General features: G+C 41.6%; 1 protein-coding gene across 11 annotated transcripts in view; it reads left to right on the plus strand.

Annotated features, from left to right (window-relative positions):
• Positions 1-16,205, plus strand: part of LOC137795928 (R3H domain-containing protein 2) — a 52,186-nt gene extending 35,981 nt beyond the window's left edge. For 8 of the 11 annotated variants that reach the window (XM_068593506.1, XM_068593513.1, XM_068593511.1 and 5 more), the window contains 13 exons: positions 1,419-1,654; positions 2,441-2,565; positions 3,082-3,180; positions 3,737-4,030; positions 7,847-7,982; positions 10,287-10,444; positions 10,982-11,121; positions 11,404-11,504; positions 12,320-12,489; positions 12,710-12,854; positions 13,519-13,610; positions 14,077-14,164; positions 14,642-16,205. In XM_068593506.1, the coding sequence (XP_068449607.1) occupies positions 1,419-1,654; positions 2,441-2,565; positions 3,082-3,180; positions 3,737-4,030; positions 7,847-7,982; positions 10,287-10,444; positions 10,982-11,121; positions 11,404-11,504; positions 12,320-12,489; positions 12,710-12,854; positions 13,519-13,610; positions 14,077-14,164; positions 14,642-15,033 (2,176 nt within the window). In that variant the 3' untranslated portion in view covers positions 15,034-16,205. The remainder of the gene's footprint in view (positions 1-1,418; positions 1,655-2,440; positions 2,566-3,081; positions 3,181-3,736; positions 4,031-7,846; positions 7,983-10,286; positions 10,445-10,981; positions 11,122-11,403; positions 11,505-12,319; positions 12,490-12,709; positions 12,855-13,518; positions 13,611-14,076; positions 14,165-14,641) is intronic. The other 3 variants (XM_068593515.1, XM_068593516.1, XM_068593517.1) reach the window with 1 other exon arrangement.
• The last annotated feature ends 4,315 nt before the right edge of the window (positions 16,206-20,520 follow it).

A 20,520-nucleotide genomic window follows, 5' to 3' on the forward strand; every position in this document is an offset into this window, starting at 1 on the left:
ACTATCGCTAGAATTTTACAACCCATACCACATCCCGTCTGGTCATGGAGATTCCCACTATAAGCCTGACATGTTTTGAATTAATTCTCCTCTTGTTCTCTTCACACAAACATACTCTGTTTATATCCCTCTTCCAGTTGTAAGAGGGTGCAAAAAGCAAGTGTTTACTTGGCTGTTGTTTTTTACTCTGCTGTCCTCAATGCAGAATTGTAGGTCTCTGTTCACCTGCAGGGCTTTCTATTTACATTACACTCTACATCACCAGCGTCACACTTTTTAAAATGTTTTATTTCAATTTCATTTTTATATATATGTGTGTTATCTTCAAGCACAGTAGGATATATTGAAATGGAACAATACTATTCTTGATGCGGACATGTCAATGGCAGACCCAACCATTTACTGGTGATGGAGGGGTTTCCCAACAGTGGTGGTTACGCTTACAGTGTGATCATTGGTTTTCTTAGCAGCTACCTTAATCCAGGGTGACAGCATCACAACAACACAATAAGTGTGTACAGTATACGGCAATGTAATTTAAAGAACCATAGTGGTGAACGAGTAGTAGCAAGTTATTTTGTTGATAGTGTTTATGTATGTGTGTGTAGGGGGGGGTGTTGATGTACACCTGGTTTTGATTTACAGGTGTATGTTTGTCATATCTTGTGCATGTGTTAGTTTATCTGTATTTAAATGTATAGGACATATGTATGTGAGTGGTCATTCTGTTAAGTCTGTTAAATGAATGTTGTCTTCAGTCTTTGATGGTTTGTGTGTTGAATTCATTGATGTTTGTCTCATCTGGTGTCTCATGGAAAATCCTGTCACACCCCAAGGTTGATTGTCTGAAACATCTTTTCTTCCTGCATGTATGTTTTCATTTGCGCGTGCGTGTGCGTGCGTGCGTGTGTGTGTGTGTGTGTGTGTGTGTGTGTGTGTGTGTGTGCGTGTGTGTGTGCGTGTGTGTGTGCGTGCGTGCGCGGTTGGTTTTATGTTTAAATTTGGAAATAATATTGTTTGGTGGTTTGTTGCCTGATTTTTGTATTGTGGTTACACTAAACCAGCCAATATGCATCTATGTTGAATGCCTCATTATAAAATAGATGTCACACTGTCCTCTCAACCTGTTGATGACCCTACTGTGCTCTTCTGCTTCTGCTCTCCCCTCTATCCTATTTCATCTTTTACTGTCCTTGTTTGTTTCACCTACATTCTTCTCTTCTTGTGCACACCTTCTCTTTTCTAAATATTCCTCATCCTGTCCATGTGCTTTTTGCTCTCTCCTCTGCTGACCCTACTCTGCTTTCAATATATCTTCACCTCTCTTTTCTCCCTTTTCCTGCGTCCAACCCCACTTCATTTACTTGATTTCATCTCTTTGTCTCTCTCTTCGTTCTCCCTCGTCTATATTCTCCCAGAGGGAACCGTGAGAGCTCCAGCCGGGCGTCTAGCAGTCGTCAAAGCAGCACAGACAGTGACATGAAGTGCCTGGAGCCACGACCCTGGAGCAGCACCGACTCAGACAGCTCCAACCGCACCCTCCGGCCACCTGTCACTAAGGCTAGCAGCTTCTCTGGCATATCCATCCTTACCAGAGGGGATAGCCTTGGCAGCAACAAAGGCTCACAGGGAAGCTGTAAAGGCTCTCGCTCTGGTAAGTACTGTGGAGGAAAGTTAAAGAAAAATGAGAGGCATAGTGTATTTGCTTGCATTAGCTACACTTTTACTGAAAAACTATCTGTACTATCCATTATAGTTATTGCTATTCAAGTGAAGCAAGTACAGCATAAACTCTCTCCTGTCAGGTTTTTGGAGACAGTCGATGCTTTCTTTAGCTGTTAGCATTTGCCTTTTAAGCTTTCTTCTGGAATTCAATGGCTCTGTTACTCTTGGCCGCTTGACAGATGATTCAGTCCTTGCTGTTTCTGCAGTGAAGACGTCAGCAGACGCTTTAGACTCATTGATTCATGAATTTATATCCTCTGTTACACAAGCCGTCGAAAACTTATATAGGTTGAACTGGACCAACTAAACACTTAAAGACACTTGTAGGCATTGCCGCATTAAAGATTCAAACAGCCCATAATTCAACTCGCTCTGTAGAAGCTGGTGATAAACAAGTACCCTCCATTCAGTAGTTCTTGAATATAATGCAACCCACAGTTTTCAGATATAATGTCCCCGAAAGATGTTTTATCTAATATTCGAGCCAATATGGTATTTTGTTTGTGAACAAAATTTACATTCATTGAATTTTAAAACAAACGGGAATCCTTTGACACTGTAATTAACCCCAGAAACAAAATATTCAACTGGAGAAAGACGCTTCACCTCGTTGGGCCCAATTATCTTGCTCGGGAAGATTTTGTGGGTTTCAAGTCATCTTCTGCATCACTATGTGTGCCCCTAGTCAGTCCTGATGTGTGTGTCCCACCTGCAGCCTCCCAGTCAAGCCGTAGCCTACTTCCCTGTCCATCGCAACAGCCACAGCCCCAGGTTCCACCTCAGACTGCCCTGCTGCCCACTCCACAGCAACACCCCATGGGAAACCACATGATCGCACAGGTATGAACCTTCACTACCTGCTTTTATATCCACTTCATCAGGAAAAATGAAGACATACTTTCGAGTTACAGAGGATCTGACTGAATATGGTGATTAATGGAACATCTTTAGTGATCATATGTCAGCCCTCCTACTCTAAACGGGAAGACATGAATTTAATGTGCCTGAGGCTAATTCTTGTCATGCGTGAGAATACGGTTCTTTGAGTAACATTTTAAAAGTACATTTCAATCACGGCAGACAATTCCTCCCTTTTTCTCTCTTAGTTGTAGTAATGACATCCCATTTTGTAACCACGGTTGGATTGCTTTTTGTGTAATATTTAGAAACTAAATTGGATTTCTGTTCATTAACAATTTCTCCTCTGTGTTCTAACCCACATCTTTCTTATTTCTTCATTTCTTTTTTATTCCCCTCTATTCACCTGCCTCTTACTCCCTTCCTCTCCTTGGTTTGCTCCACTCTATCTGTCCTGTGCCTTTTTAATTTCATCCCTTTTTCTGGTGATGTGTATAGCCAGTGGCATCTCTGCAGCCCTCTCAGCCTGTCTCCTACTCCAGCCCTTCCTGCCCCCAGGTTCTCCTGCCAGTTTCTCCTCCCCAGCAGTACACAATGGTAGTGACGCCTCTTGTAGCTTCTTCTCAAAATATTCAGTTAGTTAAGACTGCTTTACTGACACCCTCACACTTTGCATTTAGCTGAGTTTCTGAGTTTTTCACTCTCATAACTTGTTTTCATTCACATTGGTTTTCAATAACATTCGTAGAAGAATTTTGTCTTTGCTACTTTGGGCCATTCAGGTCATGCTTTGGCAAGAAAAAACATTTCCCGCCTGTACGCCAATTAAAGCGGATGTGATTTTATACAACTTGAAAATGTGGCAGCTGTGCAGTGCAAATCTTTATTTGCTTAATTATAATAGTTTAAACACATTTTTTTTCCTTTTTGATGTGATCAATGTTTTGGGTCCCACCAGAATTTTATTTTGGATTTCCTTTTTTGGGAAACAAATTTATGAATATTACTGTCAGTAATTTACTCCTTTTTTTTTTTATTACACAGGTTTATGTTAAGACGTAACCGACTCTATCTTTATACTAATATTTTGGTACTTGTATTAACTGTTTTGGAAATCAAAACCCACCAATGACATCATTCCAATTCCTCACAGGGAGAAGAGCTGGCGCCCCAATTTACCCAGATGACGCTGAGTCGTCAGGGCTCCAGTGACAACCCTGAGCCTCCACCCATGTATCAGGCTCCTCCCACAGTGCTGACCCAGCACCCACCTCCTCAGACCAGCTACATCATGGCTACCACGGGTCAACCTATGCCACCTCCGTCTGGTTACCAGCCTGCCACTGGACATCCCCATCCACCACCTCCACCGCCTCCTCCATCCCAGCCTGTCATGCAGGCCCCTCCACCCCCACAAGGCTACATGCAGCCCCCTCCACCTCAACAGGTGTGTCATTCTCCACAGGTTGTGATTCATAAAGGCGTCAGGCATGGGCTAAAATCCAGTTCTTACATCTTCCTAAGTTTTCTTTAAATGCCAGTTATGACATCTATTGCTTCTGTCCATCCTGGGAGAGGGATCCTCCTCTGTTGCTCTCCTTCAGGTTTCTTCCCCTTTTTCTCTGTGAAAGGGTTTTACTATCTTTATTTGAGGGAGTTTTTCCTGATCCAATGTGAGGTTCTGGGACAGGGATGTTATGTGTACAGATTGTAAAGCCCTCCCAGGCAAATCTTGTATTTGTGATTTTGGGCTATACAAAATAAACTGAATTGAATTGAAGTACCAGATAAAAGCAGTATTTGTCAGAAAGTGATAGTACTATACCTGTAAAATAATTTAATATGATTTTGGGACCTCACCTGCCTGGCACTCTGGTATTCTCTTGTATTCTCACCCACAATGTAATATTGTATTGGCTTTCTTTAACATATAATCTGTAGATTTTGTATTATCTTTATAATAGTAATGTATTTTGTATTGCAATCAAGGTGTGCAGCATGCATTCACATACAAATGCAAAATAGATACATGAGAAGAAACACAATCAAAATTTGATTGTGATTTCTCACATTTCTCTGGCTACCGTACTGGACAATTAAAATGGATTTTAACATTGTAATTTGATATCAATTTAACTTATTATCTGGGCTGTACCTAATGAGCCCCACATCTAAAAAGGTTAAGTGTCTTTATTTATTTCACTTCATTATATGTATAGAGAAGTTGCATTACTGCTGTGGATTAATACAATTCCAGGAAGAAATTATTATATAAATGCTAATCGTTTCTGGCATCAGAGGACTTAAGTTTTGTTGATTTCATGGAAGAAACTGCTATCTGTGCTGGAAGAATTCAAGTAGTTAATTCCACAAATGTTATGCATGTAGGAAAGTGTTAATTTCTCCTTTTTAAGTTGTATTTAATTTAAAACAAACTGACACCATCTCTGTTCATATCAGACTGTTCAGATCATGTTCTTTACACCTCATATTAATGAGTGTTAATGTAAAGATTTGTTAATGAGAAAGAAGAGGACACAGTTTGATCAACGCCGAACACCCCCAGCTCGTTCACTCCACTCAGCTTCTGCCAATCGGCTTGTAGCTTCGTCACTGCGAGCTAAACACTCAACAAAGTCACGACTGTTTGCTGTCCTGGCTCCTCGATGGTGGATGAGCTCCCCATTGACATCAGGACAGCAGAAAGTTTCTACCTGATCCGTCGCAAACTAAAAACATATCTTTTTCGACTACACCTTGAATAAGGAAGGTAGTGCAGAAGTAGCCTGTTAGTAACACTTTAATGTCTCTTACTGATAGCACTCTGTAGTTTGAATTTATTGAAGTAATTGTACTTTCCTGACTCTTGTTGTCCTGAGTTTGTTCTCACGGTTGAATGCATTTATTGTAAGTCACTTTGGATGAAAACATCAGCTAAATGAAATGTAATGTAATCGCTGTAACACACAGAGATAAACGCTTGACTGCTTTCTTTTTTTGTAGTATTAGTGACACAACAGTCTTATGGTGGCTTTTCCATTACAGGAAACCAGGTGTGTTAAGGTTGGTTTGACAAGGTTTACACATCAACTCGATTCATTCATCACCCTTTTATTGTTAAATAACGTCGACATGGTATTAGTTTCTTGGCACGAGGAAACAGTAACTGGTTTAATAAACCTGTCTAGTTTATTAAACCAGTTACTGTTTCCTCTACCCATAGCAAATACATTGTCTATTTAATTTCCACATATAAACTTACCAAAAAACAACCTATGTTGTTGTCAAAGTGCATGCATCTTTATTTAAATATTTCCTAGTACAGTACTTTGATACATTTCCTGAAAAGAACTAAGGCCATCTCTCACTATTTTCCGTCCGCTGCTCGTGGTGAAACACCTTGGATGACAACAAAACAAAAAAGAGACTCATTAAGTTGAAATGAAACAAATGCACATAAATTCAGTAAACAACATAAATAGTCTTATCCTGCGTTTTGCTGTTTCACTGCAAGTCGGTGATCAGCCGCTGCTTTCTTTCTCTCTCTCGCTTTCACTCATCCGCACACACATAATATTTTACTCTATTGAAATTACATACAGTGATGCATAAGTACCATAATATTATAAATTCACAAAGAGCGACACCACAGGGATGTGATTTCTGTGAAGCAGCAGGATTCACCCAGTGGGGGAGCTTGGTCCTCGCACCCAAAGCGCCGTGTGTCACCTCAGCTCGCCTGCCACATTCTTCTGATTGCAGAGGCGGTGACAATAATGAGTTCTTTCACTCTCTGTCACTCACACTTTTCCTTCCCTCTCTCAGGCTTCTGCTTAAATCCATAAAGTAGTTATAATAATTCATTTGAGCAGAGAGGACTAAATTGACCTGGCCATTAAACACCCTGTGGGAGACATTAGGCCCTGTAATGTTGCTCTGGGGCTAAGTAGTAATGGAAGATGGTCTGTTTAGTAGAGTTTTTATGAGCTGAAGTGACTAAATTACTTTTTTAAATTGGTGATAGTGTTGTGTTTATATGAAGGCAATCTGTGGTCACTATTATCTCCTTGAAGTAGCCTTTCAAATAGAGCATCCAAACAATAATGAAATATGCTATCACAGGGCTAGAGAGACTTTTTCAATAGTAGATGTGATGAAGAGAATTTGCTGGAATCAGGTGCACACTTTAAAGTATTCTAACAGCTCTGCAAACCAGTAGTTATAATGTTTTTGTGTGTTTTCATTTCCACTTGTGCTAGCTTATGGGACTGTATTGTTGAATATACCTTTGTGTCCACAAATGTAACGATCTTTCAAATAGTTTTGACATGTTACTGCACTCTGACACCTGTTTTTGTTTTTTTTACATTCATGTAAACTGCAACTTGACTTGCCGGCGAAGGCGTACAACTGCGAGAAAGTCATTGTTTTCATAGCTCTTATTTTCTGCCTTATTATTTAGTAGTTTCAAGCTCTGTCCCATATAGGTGGTGTGTTTTTATGCCTTTTATCTTACGACGCACCTTCATATACCTTATCGTCTCTCTTAGATTTCCAAAGAGTATTGGCTGCGAAAGGAATATGTTGCTCAATGTGTGGGTGGTGAGTGCAAATGTTGACATGGCTGCAGTCTTTAGATGGGTTGAATGTTGTCATATATGTATATGAAGGTGGAGGCAGGAACTATTGATCCTACTAACATCCAACTTCCTCTCGTATTGTCCATTTGACATCTTGTTTGGAAACTATATGCTACATTTAGGCGAGTTGTTCAAGCTTCAACGTTGGATACTTAGACCGCCGTAACTGTTGCACACCGTTCGAAGCTTTTAGCAGCTGAAGCAATTTCCCCCAAAAACAAATTCTAAAAGTTGAGAGAATATTGAACTAAAAATCATCAGATGGACAGACGCATGACTCCAAACTAATGCTTATGTTGCTTCGTGTCAGCTTTTTTTTTTTTTAAATTGTAAACCGTTTGCGAGTAAATTTGCCATATCAACTCAGAAGGGCATTACATGTCAGTCTTGTTCTAGAGCTTGTTTCTGCTCCCATGTGAACAAAAAAGGAGTTATAAGTTTGATGTTCCTAAACCAAGTATGAAATATTTAACATTTGACAATAATATATAAAGTAATGATGGGTTTTAAATGCCATTATAATATAGGTGGATTGTATTGTCTCTGTGCCATGTGTGAACAGGATTGAAGACGCACAAAGCAATTGTCTGTCTCTAAATATTTCTATCGTTGCTTCTCTTCAGATACAGGTGTCCTACTATCCTCCTGGTCAGTATCCCAGCGCTGGCCAGCAGTACCGTGTGCCCCAGCCCATGGCCCACCAGGTGTCTTATCCTGCCCAGCGCACACAACCCATGCCTCAGCCCACACAGCAGTCAGGTCGGTACTTTTTGTTATGTTGTACTGTCAACTTAATTCAATTTAGATAACTCCATACATACTTTTAATATCAGTGTTTTCTGTGCATTTGTCTAAAATCAATACACATTTTAATTAGGGTTACATATTAAGATTGTTGTCACTGGAAATTGGATTAGAGGTATGCAAATTGAATAACTTTTTTTTTTACTTATTAGGAGCCTCATCTAAAATGTATCTATGACAGGTTGTTATACAGACACAGTCCACTTGATTTTCTAACTGTTGCATGTTGTTACCTCAGCTAAAAACTGCTAAATCATGCTCAGTTTTAAGTCTACCAGGTGAAAGGTTGATTTTAAATGACTTTGTCCCTGCATTGTTCTGCCAAGTCAAACATGCACAGACCAAAATAGAGCTTGTCTTTTTCATTTGTGGTCTGCCGAGGTTGTCTGTGTTTGTACATTAACTGACAAATCAGTTGCAGTCAGTGTGACTTTATATTAATCTATTACTTCTGCCTGGGTTGAAATGAGTTTTGTGATATTTCTAACATTGTGCTTAACACTTAATTGGTATAAAGTCTGTTTAGTTTCTGAGTTCCTCGAAAAAGTAACTTCTGGATATTGAAACCATTGCTTTGTCTTTATATATTTACAGTGCATCCGGAAAGTAGTCAGTGCTTCACTTTTTCCACATTGTCATGTTACAGCCTTATTCCTAAATTGATTTTTTTTTTTTTTTTTTTAACCCCTCAACATTCTACACCTTATAATGACCAAAGAAAAAAAAGCAAATTTATTAAAAAATTAAAAACAAAAAAACACAACATGTACATAAGTATGCACAGCCTTTGCTCAATACACTGCTGAAGCACCTTTGGCAGCAATTAAAGCCTCAAGTGTTCTTCGGTATGATTCTACAGGCGTGGTACACCTATTTCTGGGCAGTTTCTCCCATTCCTCTTTGCAGAACCTCTCAAGTTCCATCAAGTTTGATGGGGAGCGTCGGTGCACAGCCATTTTCAGATCTTTCCAGGGATATTCACATCGGGTTCAAGTCAGGGCTCTGTCTTGGCCACTCGGGGACATTCACAGAGTTGTCCCAAACCCACTCCTTTGTAATCTTGGCTGTGTGCTTCGGGTCGATGTCCTGTTGGAAGATGAACCGTCGCCCCAGTCTGAGGTCCAGAGCGCTCTGGAGCATGTTTTCATTGAGGATCTCGCTGTACATTGCTGCATTCATCTTTCTCTTAATCCTGAGTAGTCTCCCAGTTCCCTCCATTGAAAAACATCCCCACAGCATGATGCTGCCACCACCATGCTTCACTGTAGGGATGGTATTAGCCAGGTGATGAGCAGTGCCTGGTTTCCTCCAGACATGACACTTGGCTTTCAGACCAAAGATTACAGTCTTTGTTTCATCAGAACAGAGAATTCTGTTTCTCATGGTCTGAGACTCCTTCAGGTGTCTTTTGGCAAACTCCAGGCGGGCTGTCATGTGCTTTTTAATCGAGGAGTGGCTTCCGTCTGTCCACTCCACTAAACAGGCCTGCTTTGTGCAGTGCTGCAGAGATGGTTGTTCTTCTGGAAGCTTCTCTTCCTCGAACAACACTGGTGCTCTGTCAGAGTGACCGTCGGGTTCCAGGTCCCCTCCCTGACTAATGGTGCGTTCACACCAAAAACACTCGAATATTCGCAACGCTTTTGGTGTGAACACGGCATAAGGCCTTTCTCCCGCGATCGCTCAGTTAGGCTGGACGTCCAACTGTAGGAAGAGACCTGGTTGTTCCAAACTGCTTCCATTTCCGGATGATGGAGGCCACTGTGCTCATTGGGGTCTTCAATGCTGCAGATTGTTTTCTGTACCCTTTGCCTCAATACAATTCAGTCTTGGAGGTCTCCAGATAGTTCCTTGGACTTCATGGCTTGGTTTGTGCTCTGAGATGCTCTGTCAACTGTGGGTCCTGATATAGACAGGTGTGTGTCTTTCTAAAATCATGTCTAATCAACTGGATTTAGCACAAGTGGACTCCAATCAAGTTGTAGGAATATCTCAAGGACAATCAGTGGAAACAGGATGCACCTGAGCTCAATTTTGAGTGTCGTGGCAAAGGCCCAAAAAAATCTTCTCTCGTTGAAACCAATTAAATAAGCTTACAATCTGTTAACTGTTAAGTCAACTCTACTTCTGTTCAGTATCCTGTACAAAGTTTTTTCTATCCTCAAAGACTACTGTCTCTTTTTTTTCTTCTTTTGTACTTTACTCTTCATTTATCACACTGCTCTAATTTCTCTCTTCCAATTGTTTGTGTATTGTCATCAGGTCTCCAGACGATGATGCCCAGCCAGCAGCCGAGCTACCAGGGTATGATGGGTGTGCAGCAGCCCCAAAACCCTGGTCTGCTTAATTCCCAGAGGGCAGGCATGGGAGGACAAATGCAAAGCATAATGGTTCAGTACCCACAGATGCCATCATATCAGGTATCACTGGTTAAATCAACTTTAGGACAACATTTAGTAAAGGATACAAACAAACCGTTTCATTGGTATTCATAAGAAAATGAGCCTTGCCTGATTTGCTGAAATTTGTAACCCCACTAGTGACCATATATACATGTGGCTGATCATACCAGGTTAGACAGCGCCATCTGGTGCTCATTTAAAGCAACAGATGATATTGAGTCAGACAAAGCTGAATGATCATTCATCTTGATCAAAATGAATGTGAACAATGGATACATGATCAGAAATCATATACGTCCTTACCCCAGAGTCACGGGGTTATAGTTAGGAGTTCACTGACCTCTGACGCCGTTACTTGTTGTTGTGGTCCGAGTTAAGGAAAGCTGCTGCATTTTTTTAAGGATAGCTTAGTGTATGGTGGGCCTCTGGGCGACACTTCATATGTCATACATATTTGTACAATACGTTGTTGAAAAAATACCTATTTCCCCCTCCCCCTAAAACATGTAATTCCATTGTAGGCTTTTGAACAAGTTGTCTAACTGGACTTTCCAGGTTCCAGTGGGAAATGAAAATCAGCAGGTGGTGCAGCAGCAGTACCAGCAGCAGGTGATGGTGCCAGTCAGCCAGTCTGTCCAGGGGCCCATGCCGGTCTACTACAGTGTTATCACTCCCACACAGCAGAATAGCACAAGGTATGTCTGAATACATCCTATTCACAGAAATAAATATGGCCAATAGTATTCAACCTTTTCCAACTTTCACCATAAGAAATATGTTGTGTGTTGTAGCAAAGTTGTGTACAGATGTGATATACTTACAAATGACCACAACACAAACTTAACACTTTGCTCAACATGTAATATTCAGGATTTTCATAATCTTTTGGGCAGGTTGTGTGCTCCTTTATCCTTCTGTACGAGTGTCACCTTTCCTCATGCATTTATCTTTCTTCTTTTGTATGTCTAATCCTGCAGCCCGTCAGTTGGTTACCTGCAGCCCCCCAACTCCGAGCAGTATCAGATCACACAGTCGCCGTCCCCTTGCAACCCTCAACAGTTGCAGCAGCAATATTCAGGTGAGTCTTGTTGTCAAGGAAAAAAATAAATAGTCCTTAGTAAAACATTTAATAATTAATAGATAGAAAATAATTCTAGCTTTTTTGAAAATATTTTACTTTCTTTTATTAATTTGATCTTATTTGTTAGCATTATTCTCCCAAAATAAATGCCGGAGGTATTTTTGCAATTCGGTGATGACCAGCGTGCACCAAAATCAGGTGAAAGGTATTCAGGGTAAAGTTCAGACAGAAGTACAAAGGGTTCACATGTTGAACTTGTAAATCGATGTCTGTAAAAAGGTAATGTTTAAAGACATCAGAACCTGCATGTCAGAAAGGCCTGTGCTCCCATTTGACCTTTTAGTAAATGTTGATGTAATCATGGTCACTTCATCCTTTCAACCTCTGCTCTCGTTTGTGCCACTCTGCTGGATGTTTAGGTGTTTATGTTAATAATTTGCTTTATATTTTATGGATGGATGGATGGATGGCAAGCAAGCAAAGTATAAAAAATACTCAATATATACAATAAAATAGCAGAGAAAGACATATTCAATTGAAGAAAATTAAATAATAACGAAAATGTAAAGTATATACAGTATATATAAAGTATAAAGTGAAATAAAATAGGTATTAAATTATTAACTAAACTGCAAAAGCGGTACTTGTTGAAATTGATTTTTAATGTCCCTAAGATGTAATGAATCTTCCAGACAAAATCAACTATCTTTACATTCTATAATCTATAAACAGCAATATTTTCTTTTTTAATATTTATTTTTGAGTCAGCTGTTTCTCTACATGGGTGCGTGTCTCTTTGTGTGATCTCTCAGGAGTACCGCCTCCTGGGCCTGGGGTGATGGTCATGCAGCTCAGCGTCCCCAATGGACCACAGCCTTCCCAGAACCCTTCTCTGGTCCAGTGGAACCCATGCAAGTACTACAGCATCGAGCAGAGGCCCAGTAAGCCAGGAGAGCTGTACAAACCAGACAACACTCCACAGGTACACACCAATGCACTTGAAGGGCTTCTCGATAAGTTGGCAACTTTATTTTAAATAAATGTGAGTTATCTCATGAATCCAGACTGTAACTTACAAGTCCAGTCATTTATCTTCAAGTATTCGTTCATTGGCCGCCTCCTAGTGGTCAACAGGAGGAATGACACTGACATGACCTGTGTGTCACACAATTTCATATTTTTCCTCTTCTCTTTGTGTCCAGGCCAGCACTCAGCTGACGAGTCCCCTGGCCTCCCCCACTCAGTCTCCCACCCCGTCTCCCTCCGGCAGCGTCAACAGCGTCTGTCCAGGCATGGGACCATTACCCCTCATTTCCCAGTTTCCTCGGCCAGGAGGACCAGCTCAAGGTACACATGAACATGAGACATGAAAGCCTAGATACATGTGGCCAAAACTAGAATATATGAACCAGGTTGTTTCAGGTGTCTCCTTTTTAGTTCACAGGCAAATAAACATGAACTTCTGTTCCAGCCGTGTGCTCGAACCCTTGATTAGACTTCTAAACATGGTGAGGAGGCTTTTGGCCCTGAGCCAGTAGCAGCAGGTTCATGAACCTCCTGTACCACACATGGCTTTACCTCACCGTGTCCTTTGACCGATATTTACACACAGAGCAATAAGCCTTTACTGATAAACTGGCCTGCTGTTTGCAATGCATGATTAGACATACAGGTAGAGTCTTGCGTCAGTCGACAATCCACGTCAGCTCACCATGACACAAGTCATTATTGTCTTATCTTCAAAACTCCTAAATTAGAAAATACTGTACTTAAGAGCTAACTTGGGCCCTTTAACCCTTTTCAACACTTGTGTTGAAAGAGAATCTTGAATGTGAAATTCATGCCATTAAAACTATCATCCATCTGCTTTTTGATTGATCTATGTCAATGTATTTACATTGTTCACAATGTGTGGTAATAAGGTTCACCTGACCTTTCTACTGCAGCAATAACACTCTAAATGAATAAATAATGCTCAGGAATGATCATTCTGATTTTAACCATTGTTAAGGTGATGGGCGCTACTCTCTGCTGGGGCAACCTCTCCAGTACAGCCTGTGTCCTCCGCTCATGCATGGCCAGTCCTCCTACAGCTCCCATCAGGTCAGTGCTGGCAACCGTTTGTACGAACTACTTCAAATACTTTTACATGTTGAGGCTGTGATATTGACAAGTCTTGGTATTCTTTTAAACAAGCCTTCGAGTTAGCCAATAGGCAGTAAGAACTTGCTTTTATTGACGAGACGTTTATAGCATGTATTGCTTCTGTAGTTCAGTTTATTTCTAGTTTGAATAGAGCCGCCATAAATTCAAGACTGAACCTTTTAATTAAATATACCACCAGGCACACAACTTTGCTTTCGGAGTTCTTTAGATTTCAAGAAGGGCTATAAAATCAATGCCGCTAGTTCTTCATTTTACATTATTGTTCAAATTGTACCCATGCTGGTTGATCAGGAAGTGGTCATTTCTAAAAAAATATCCATTATAGTTGATGTTTATGGAAGAACAGAAAAACACATCTGATTTGTTTAAAGGTGTTATAATATCTGTGTTATTATGTGTTCAGGGCCAAGGAGTAGTAATGAAACACGGAGCACGGGGGAAAAAACAAACACTCAAATCTGCATCGACAGATCTCGGCACAACTGATGTTGGTAAGTTGAAGATGCATCATCACAGAGCAGAATATCACCTGCCTCTGTTCCAGCATTCTGTAGTTACACTCAATGTGATCTGACATGTTTAAAGCGTGTGTGTGTGCAAATTATATCAGCCTTATTGCTGGTTTTTGTGTATCGCCCTCCTCACAAACTCCTCCATCTGGGGTGGACACCATTACATATTCCTTGAGTTGCTGAGACGATGCTGACTCGCGCTCTCAGCACCGCATTCAAGTTTTGCTCAACAGCCGTTGAAAATACGCCAAATTGGATTGCGGTATCTTGCGGCCTCAGAGCCGTGCAAACGGTGATTGCCCAAAGCTAAAAGTGTTAAGCTGACACAGACGAGCAAACGCACATAAGCGCGTCTCTGGAACAGGTGCTTCAAGTGTACAAAGACACAGCCGGAGCAATCACAGCCGCTAACATCTGCCGTCTCTCTGTGGCTCTCCTCGTCTTTTCTTTCTCCAGTGGTGAGTCGAGTACTCGAGGTAACGGACCTGCCAGAGGGCATTTCACGTCCAGAGGCTGAAAAGCTCTTCAACCAGCTGTCGATGTGCGGTGCCAGGATCCAGTGGCTGAAGGAGCCCCAGGGAGGCCGAGGAGGAGGCTGCGGCCCCTGTCCTGGAGCGGGGCCGGCCAGGCTGGGAGCCGCCGCCGCCGGGCTCATGGCCAGCATGGGAGCGAAGGGCGACGGCAACGACCCGGCTCACCTCTACACAGTGGTGGCGGTGTTCCCCAGCACCATGGCTGCCCAGAGTGCTTCCTTCAAACTTAACAACAGCGGGGCGAGCCTCTTCAAACTGAGGGCTGCCAAAAAGAACTATGACCTGCGTGTGCTGGAGAGAGCCAGTTCTCAGTGAAAGGAAAAGAGAGAGGGAAGAAAGAAAGAAAGTAAAAGAGACAGACCTAAAGAGAGACTCTTAGTGGAGTGGTGGAAAAGGAAGGAGGACTGAGGGGGACTGCTCTTAGTGTACAATTTCAAATCAAAACAACAACAACAACAAATACTTGAGTTAAATAATGTGTCAAATGTATAAAAAGAAAGAAGGTGTGAATTATGAGGTGGTTGGTGTTTGGTTGCAGATATGATTTTGTTGTTTGTTTTTATTCATCGTTTTTTTGTTTTGTATTTATATGGCAGAAGAGCACACAAGACACACGAGCATGTGTTTCACTGTTGCCGTGGAATGTGTGCTGCCATTATACAAAAACATGAAATGCCACACACAGACACACACACACATCGCAGGAGACACAAACACAGGCAACAGGGTCACGTAGCACACAACAAAAACACACTGGACAGTCGACCTCAGTCAAACCTTTTTCTCCTCCCTCCGCTCTCCGACCCTTCCTCCTTTTTCTGCCAACGCTTTCGCTCCTTCCCCCAACTCTCCTCCACCCAGCCGTCTCTTGATCTAACATATTTATACATTTTCATACGCACAGTTGCGCACTCTCTCGGCTTTCCCCCCCATCGCTCTCTTTTCTCGCCATGCCTCATACTGCCTCCTATCTTCCTCTGCTCCTCTATCCCTCTCATGGACTCACTGCTCTCTCCACCGCTTTCTGTTTGCCTTACTACTGTTGTGGGTTTCTGTATTGCGCTGTTTTTTTTTCTTTCTCAGAAGTTTTTATTTCTTTTTTTTGTTATTTGGGATTCAATATATTTATATAAGTGATGTAAGGAATAAAAGAAATCTATATATTCAGTGATTTTTTTTTTTTCTTTCTTTTCCCTGAGTGAAAAAGTTTAGGTCTTCCTTTATCCTTTACTCCTTCCCTCTTCATCCCCCTCTCCTCTTTCCTAGATTTGTTTCCTCCTTACTGCCCTCTACCTCACTTCTTCGGTCCTCTCCTCTCTCCCACACCCACCCAGCTCCACCCCGACACCCCTTTGTGTTTGCGTTTTTTCGTTGACAGCTGTGCAGAACGTATCAGAAGAAGTAGTTAAAGTGCACAATGATTGCATATGTCTACTGTAAATTTTATTTAATCTGTTATTTTTTTGTTTGTTTTTAAAAATATAAAAGTCAAGAAAAAATCTATCAAAACATCTTCTGTGTCATGTGGTTCATTGTTTAGCTTTATTGTAGCTGGACCTGAAGTTTGAGCTGAAAGCCTTCGTCCACCATGTGTGTGCATTCGTGTGTGTGTGTGTGTGCATATTTTACTGTGTGTACTGTACACTGTGAGCGTGTGTGTGCATACTGTACACAGTATTTGATGTCTTGGTGAATGTAGTGTCGATCCACCATGACTTGCCACAACAACTTCTCCTTGGCATAGGTTCTTCAAGTCTTTAATTGTGAAGATATGAATTGATGATGATGATGTTGAAGGCTATCTGGTGTTCTCAATCTTCCCTGTTAAGTTTGTGATTGCAAACTCTAGCTTCTGATTCACATCTTTTTCATCCTCCTTGAACAATGATGCTCCTTGTACCCTCTACAGAAGCATCTGCATACATGTATTCAGGTTTTTATTTTTATTTATTTATTTGTACGTACATATTGAGCATGTTTCTGCTCTCTCTCTCGAGGGAAAATATGTTTGTTTAAATCCTTTTTTGGCTTCATAGGAAGCCATGTGAAATCTGCTAAATGGTGACAGTTGGGGCTGAAGATGACAAGTTTTATGATTTAAACAAAAACACAATGTTGGCGAGGAGCTCGAAAGGAGTGAGTAACGCTAAAATGAATTATTTTTAATTCGTATTATTATGAAAGTGAATACACACTGTCTCTGGCTCGTAGTAAAAATGAACATTTTGTGATTCAGACAGGACGACGTAACGAAAGCATGTTATTCAAATTGTTTGGTTGGAAATAATTATCATTGACTTGTGACGAGTAAGCTTTAGCGCTCAGCTGGGAGAGCTTCTCATAAAGTGCTCAGCCGTCCTGAACACTCACATGGACAGACTCATGCTGAGCTCCCTCCTGTTGGAGCCTGATTCAGAAAGGTGAGCGTCAGAAGGACTGTGGCTAGTAGAAAAAGCTAGGAAGCATCCCAAGAAGTTTGAAGCTGCATGGGGAGCCCCTTCACTTGGACAGGAAGTGGTTGCATGAATGATCCATCCTTCTTTATTCATTTTTAACTTTGCGAATACCTGCAGGACATTTGTTGAGGGTTGGATCACTAAATGTGTGTTTTTATCGTCTTGTACCAGGATACAAGTGGGTCCTGATTTATTTTTGCTAATATCAAGGGGTCTATCCAGAGCAGATTTCAGCATTCACTGTATCTTGAGGATAGCTACAGTATGTTCACCGATGACTAAAGCGATGCCAAATGTGGTGAGAAAAGCTGTGAGATAATAATGAAACAAGAACAATATTTCTCTTGATCTTACATTGATCATTAAGTATAAACCGAGCAGAAAGCAGTTGCTTCATTATTAGAAGCTGAGGAGGATTTCAGAGGGCCCTTTTTGGGGTTTCCCTTCACAGCAACATAAGTGACACTGGTGTGTTTTCTGACCACAGCGCCATCTGCTGGTCCTGACTGGAGGATATAAACCTTGACTGACCAAACACCGTGGCTCATTACGACTCTAAGTTCAATTTCCAGACTGACGAGAAAAGGAGTAAATATATTTAAACTTGCCGTATAATGTAGATAAATCACAAAGAACTATTAAAGCCAAGTTTCCTGTTTTGTGATCTTAATAATCTAATGAAGAAAGGGAGGAACCTAGAAGAGTACTCCAATGAAATGTGACTCTTAAGGCATGCACTGAGACCACCATGAGAAATCTTAGCCACATATTTGCATATTTTGTCTTGTGCAATGTCACACACACACGCGCGCACACACACACAGGGGGGAGGAGTCTGGAACGAGAACAGGTGAAGGGAATTAACAATCAGGAAACACCAGGATGACGTGCATAAAATGCACAGGGTGTTACACAAACGATTAATCAATTAATGGAGGAAAAAAACAACAGATTCAAACTAACTATGATGAAGATACTTCCTGAATGACTGTGCTTTGCATGCTTGCTCTCATCAGAGTAAAAAGCTTCAGCCATGTGACTCTGTACCGCTTCAAAGCCAAAGACAAAGATGTTGAGTAAAGCCCTCGGCTCACTGGCACCAAACATACTTTTTGTGTGTGTTATTATTAAGTTTTTTATATTTAATATCCTGTTTGTTCCCAAGTGCTGGTGATGGCATCGCGGTGATAGATGACTCCAATGAGGAATGGTGGAGGGTGAGTCCTCGATCTGTTTCCTCGTATTACTCACAGGGATGTCAAGCGGATGTTTTCAACCCTGTCTGCTCTCCAAAAGTTCTAAGTTCATGTGTGCGTTTATCAACCTCCAAGTCAGCCGCTTTTTGAGCTTTGTGTTCATCTTTCATGTAGTTGTGAAGTCAGTCAACAATCAAAGAAAGGACCCAAAGTGGAAACAACGTCAACAGTTCAGTGATAAAAGTGAACCCACGCTTGCATTTCCACATTGTGGTCCGTACGGGTGACTCGGCTTTTCCTTGAATGAATTAGGAGCCTGAACAATAGAGGAACTGTTAAACGTTTGGCCCAAACTGGGGACGATGGGCGAGAGAACGGGCTTCATACCTGCCAACTACGACATCCGAGTGAGGTTAGGACAAAGCGTCTACATGGTGACACGAGTCCAATCACTCTGAAAAAAGACCAGGTTCAAACACACACACACAGATGCAGGACTATATAACCAAACCATTAATGCCTCCTGTATCAATAAACCTAATCCCAGTAAAATGAAGACATTAAAATAAAGAATCAGGAGGTTGTAATATGTTGTTGACAGTAGATCCTCATACACAAACACACTCTATTCTCCACACACTAACACACAGGAGTGATGTCCGCACCAGCAGCCTTAAGCCTTCTGGCAAGTTCTCAAATCAATTCTCGATAGATTGTTTGCTTAATTAAAGCACAAGCTTAATCCACTCACTAACAAACACTTGGGACTGAAGTTTCACACAACTTAATAATTACTAAACACTGATCCAGAGGAGATTTGACAAATTGCTCTATTTTTTTTTTCCAACCGTTTGGCCCGATTTATTTGACGTACAACCGAATTGCCACTGAGACTTGTTCTGCTTTTAGAAATTGATCCCTGCACACGTTCAAATGTTGAACTGCAAACACTTGTGTGCGGGCAAGCACGCAAACGTTTCGGATGTGTCCGAGACTAGGTGTTGTGCGTTTCTTCAGAACGTAGTGAGGAGGCTGAGGAGGTTGACGGCTACCTGGAGGTCAGTACAGCTCGGCCTCTTCCCCTCCAACCTGCTGCCCGACCCCAACCCAAACCCTGCAGGAGATCTGAACTCTCGGCCCCGCCTCCTTTCCACTCAACTTTTTTTGCTGCTCGCTGAGACATTTGTTCTCCAATCCAACATTTTATAATTGGATTTCAACACATTTTCAACATTTTCTTTTGGCGTTTGACTTGAGCTGATATGTTTAATGTGTATTTGTTATTTAAAAGTAAATGGGTTTATTGTCACTTCACTGTCTCTTTTTGCCTGTTTTACTAGTATTCTGCAAAATGGAGAATAGTTTTTTAGCCTACATTTACTGCGTGTGCGTGCGTGCGTGCAAAATAAGTGTCAGAGAAACTGACAAAGTGGTGGATCTGTGCTAAGTATGTTCGGTCATTCATGTTGAAAAGGAGAATGCTTTCATTTACTCACGTCCTGGAATTAAATGATAGATTCAAATGAGGGAGAACTTAAAAAAAAAAAAGTAGAGCTATTTTCTGTCGCTGCCCTGAGTGCAGCGTCATTATCCAAAGAAGACACTTGGGATGTTTTGCTATGTGAAGGAGCTGCTAAGAGATCAGGGATGAAGGAATGGCATCTGTAGAGCCGAAGACACACACCACTCGTGAGTAAGGCCTGAATCAAACAACGACAAACAGATGTTTCTTCTTTCATGCGTCTGTTTTTTACCTTTTCATCTTGCCTTCTGGTTGTTAATAAATCATTTAATTTGTTTCCTTTAGCTCTATTCTTCACTCTAGGTTAGATTACCTTTCCGTTTGTGTCTTTCTTTCCCTCACTCTCTCAACCGCCACGTTCGGATGCAGATGATGAGCGGTCACGCCTCCTTCCTTCTCTGTTGTCTGTCAGAGGGAAAGGAAAGCAGCGTGGCCCGAGCAGGTAGCGCTGCCAGGCTTCAGCGGTCCTCTGATTGGACAACAGAGCACCCCTTCAGACACGGGTCACTTCCTTCTGGGAAACAGCCTCTGCGTCATGCCGCTTTGGACCGAGGGACCGCGCTGGAAGACACCACAGCTGCCATGTTGTCATCCCCGACCCCCTGACCCTGCCACTCCAGACAGGCGG

This window comes from Clinocottus analis, unplaced genomic scaffold, assembly GCF_023055335.1.
Source record: "Clinocottus analis isolate CAN_PGR_092001 unplaced genomic scaffold, fCliAna1.0.p SCAF_3, whole genome shotgun sequence".
NCBI classification, from domain to species: Eukaryota; Metazoa; Chordata; class Actinopteri; order Perciformes; family Cottidae; genus Clinocottus; species Clinocottus analis.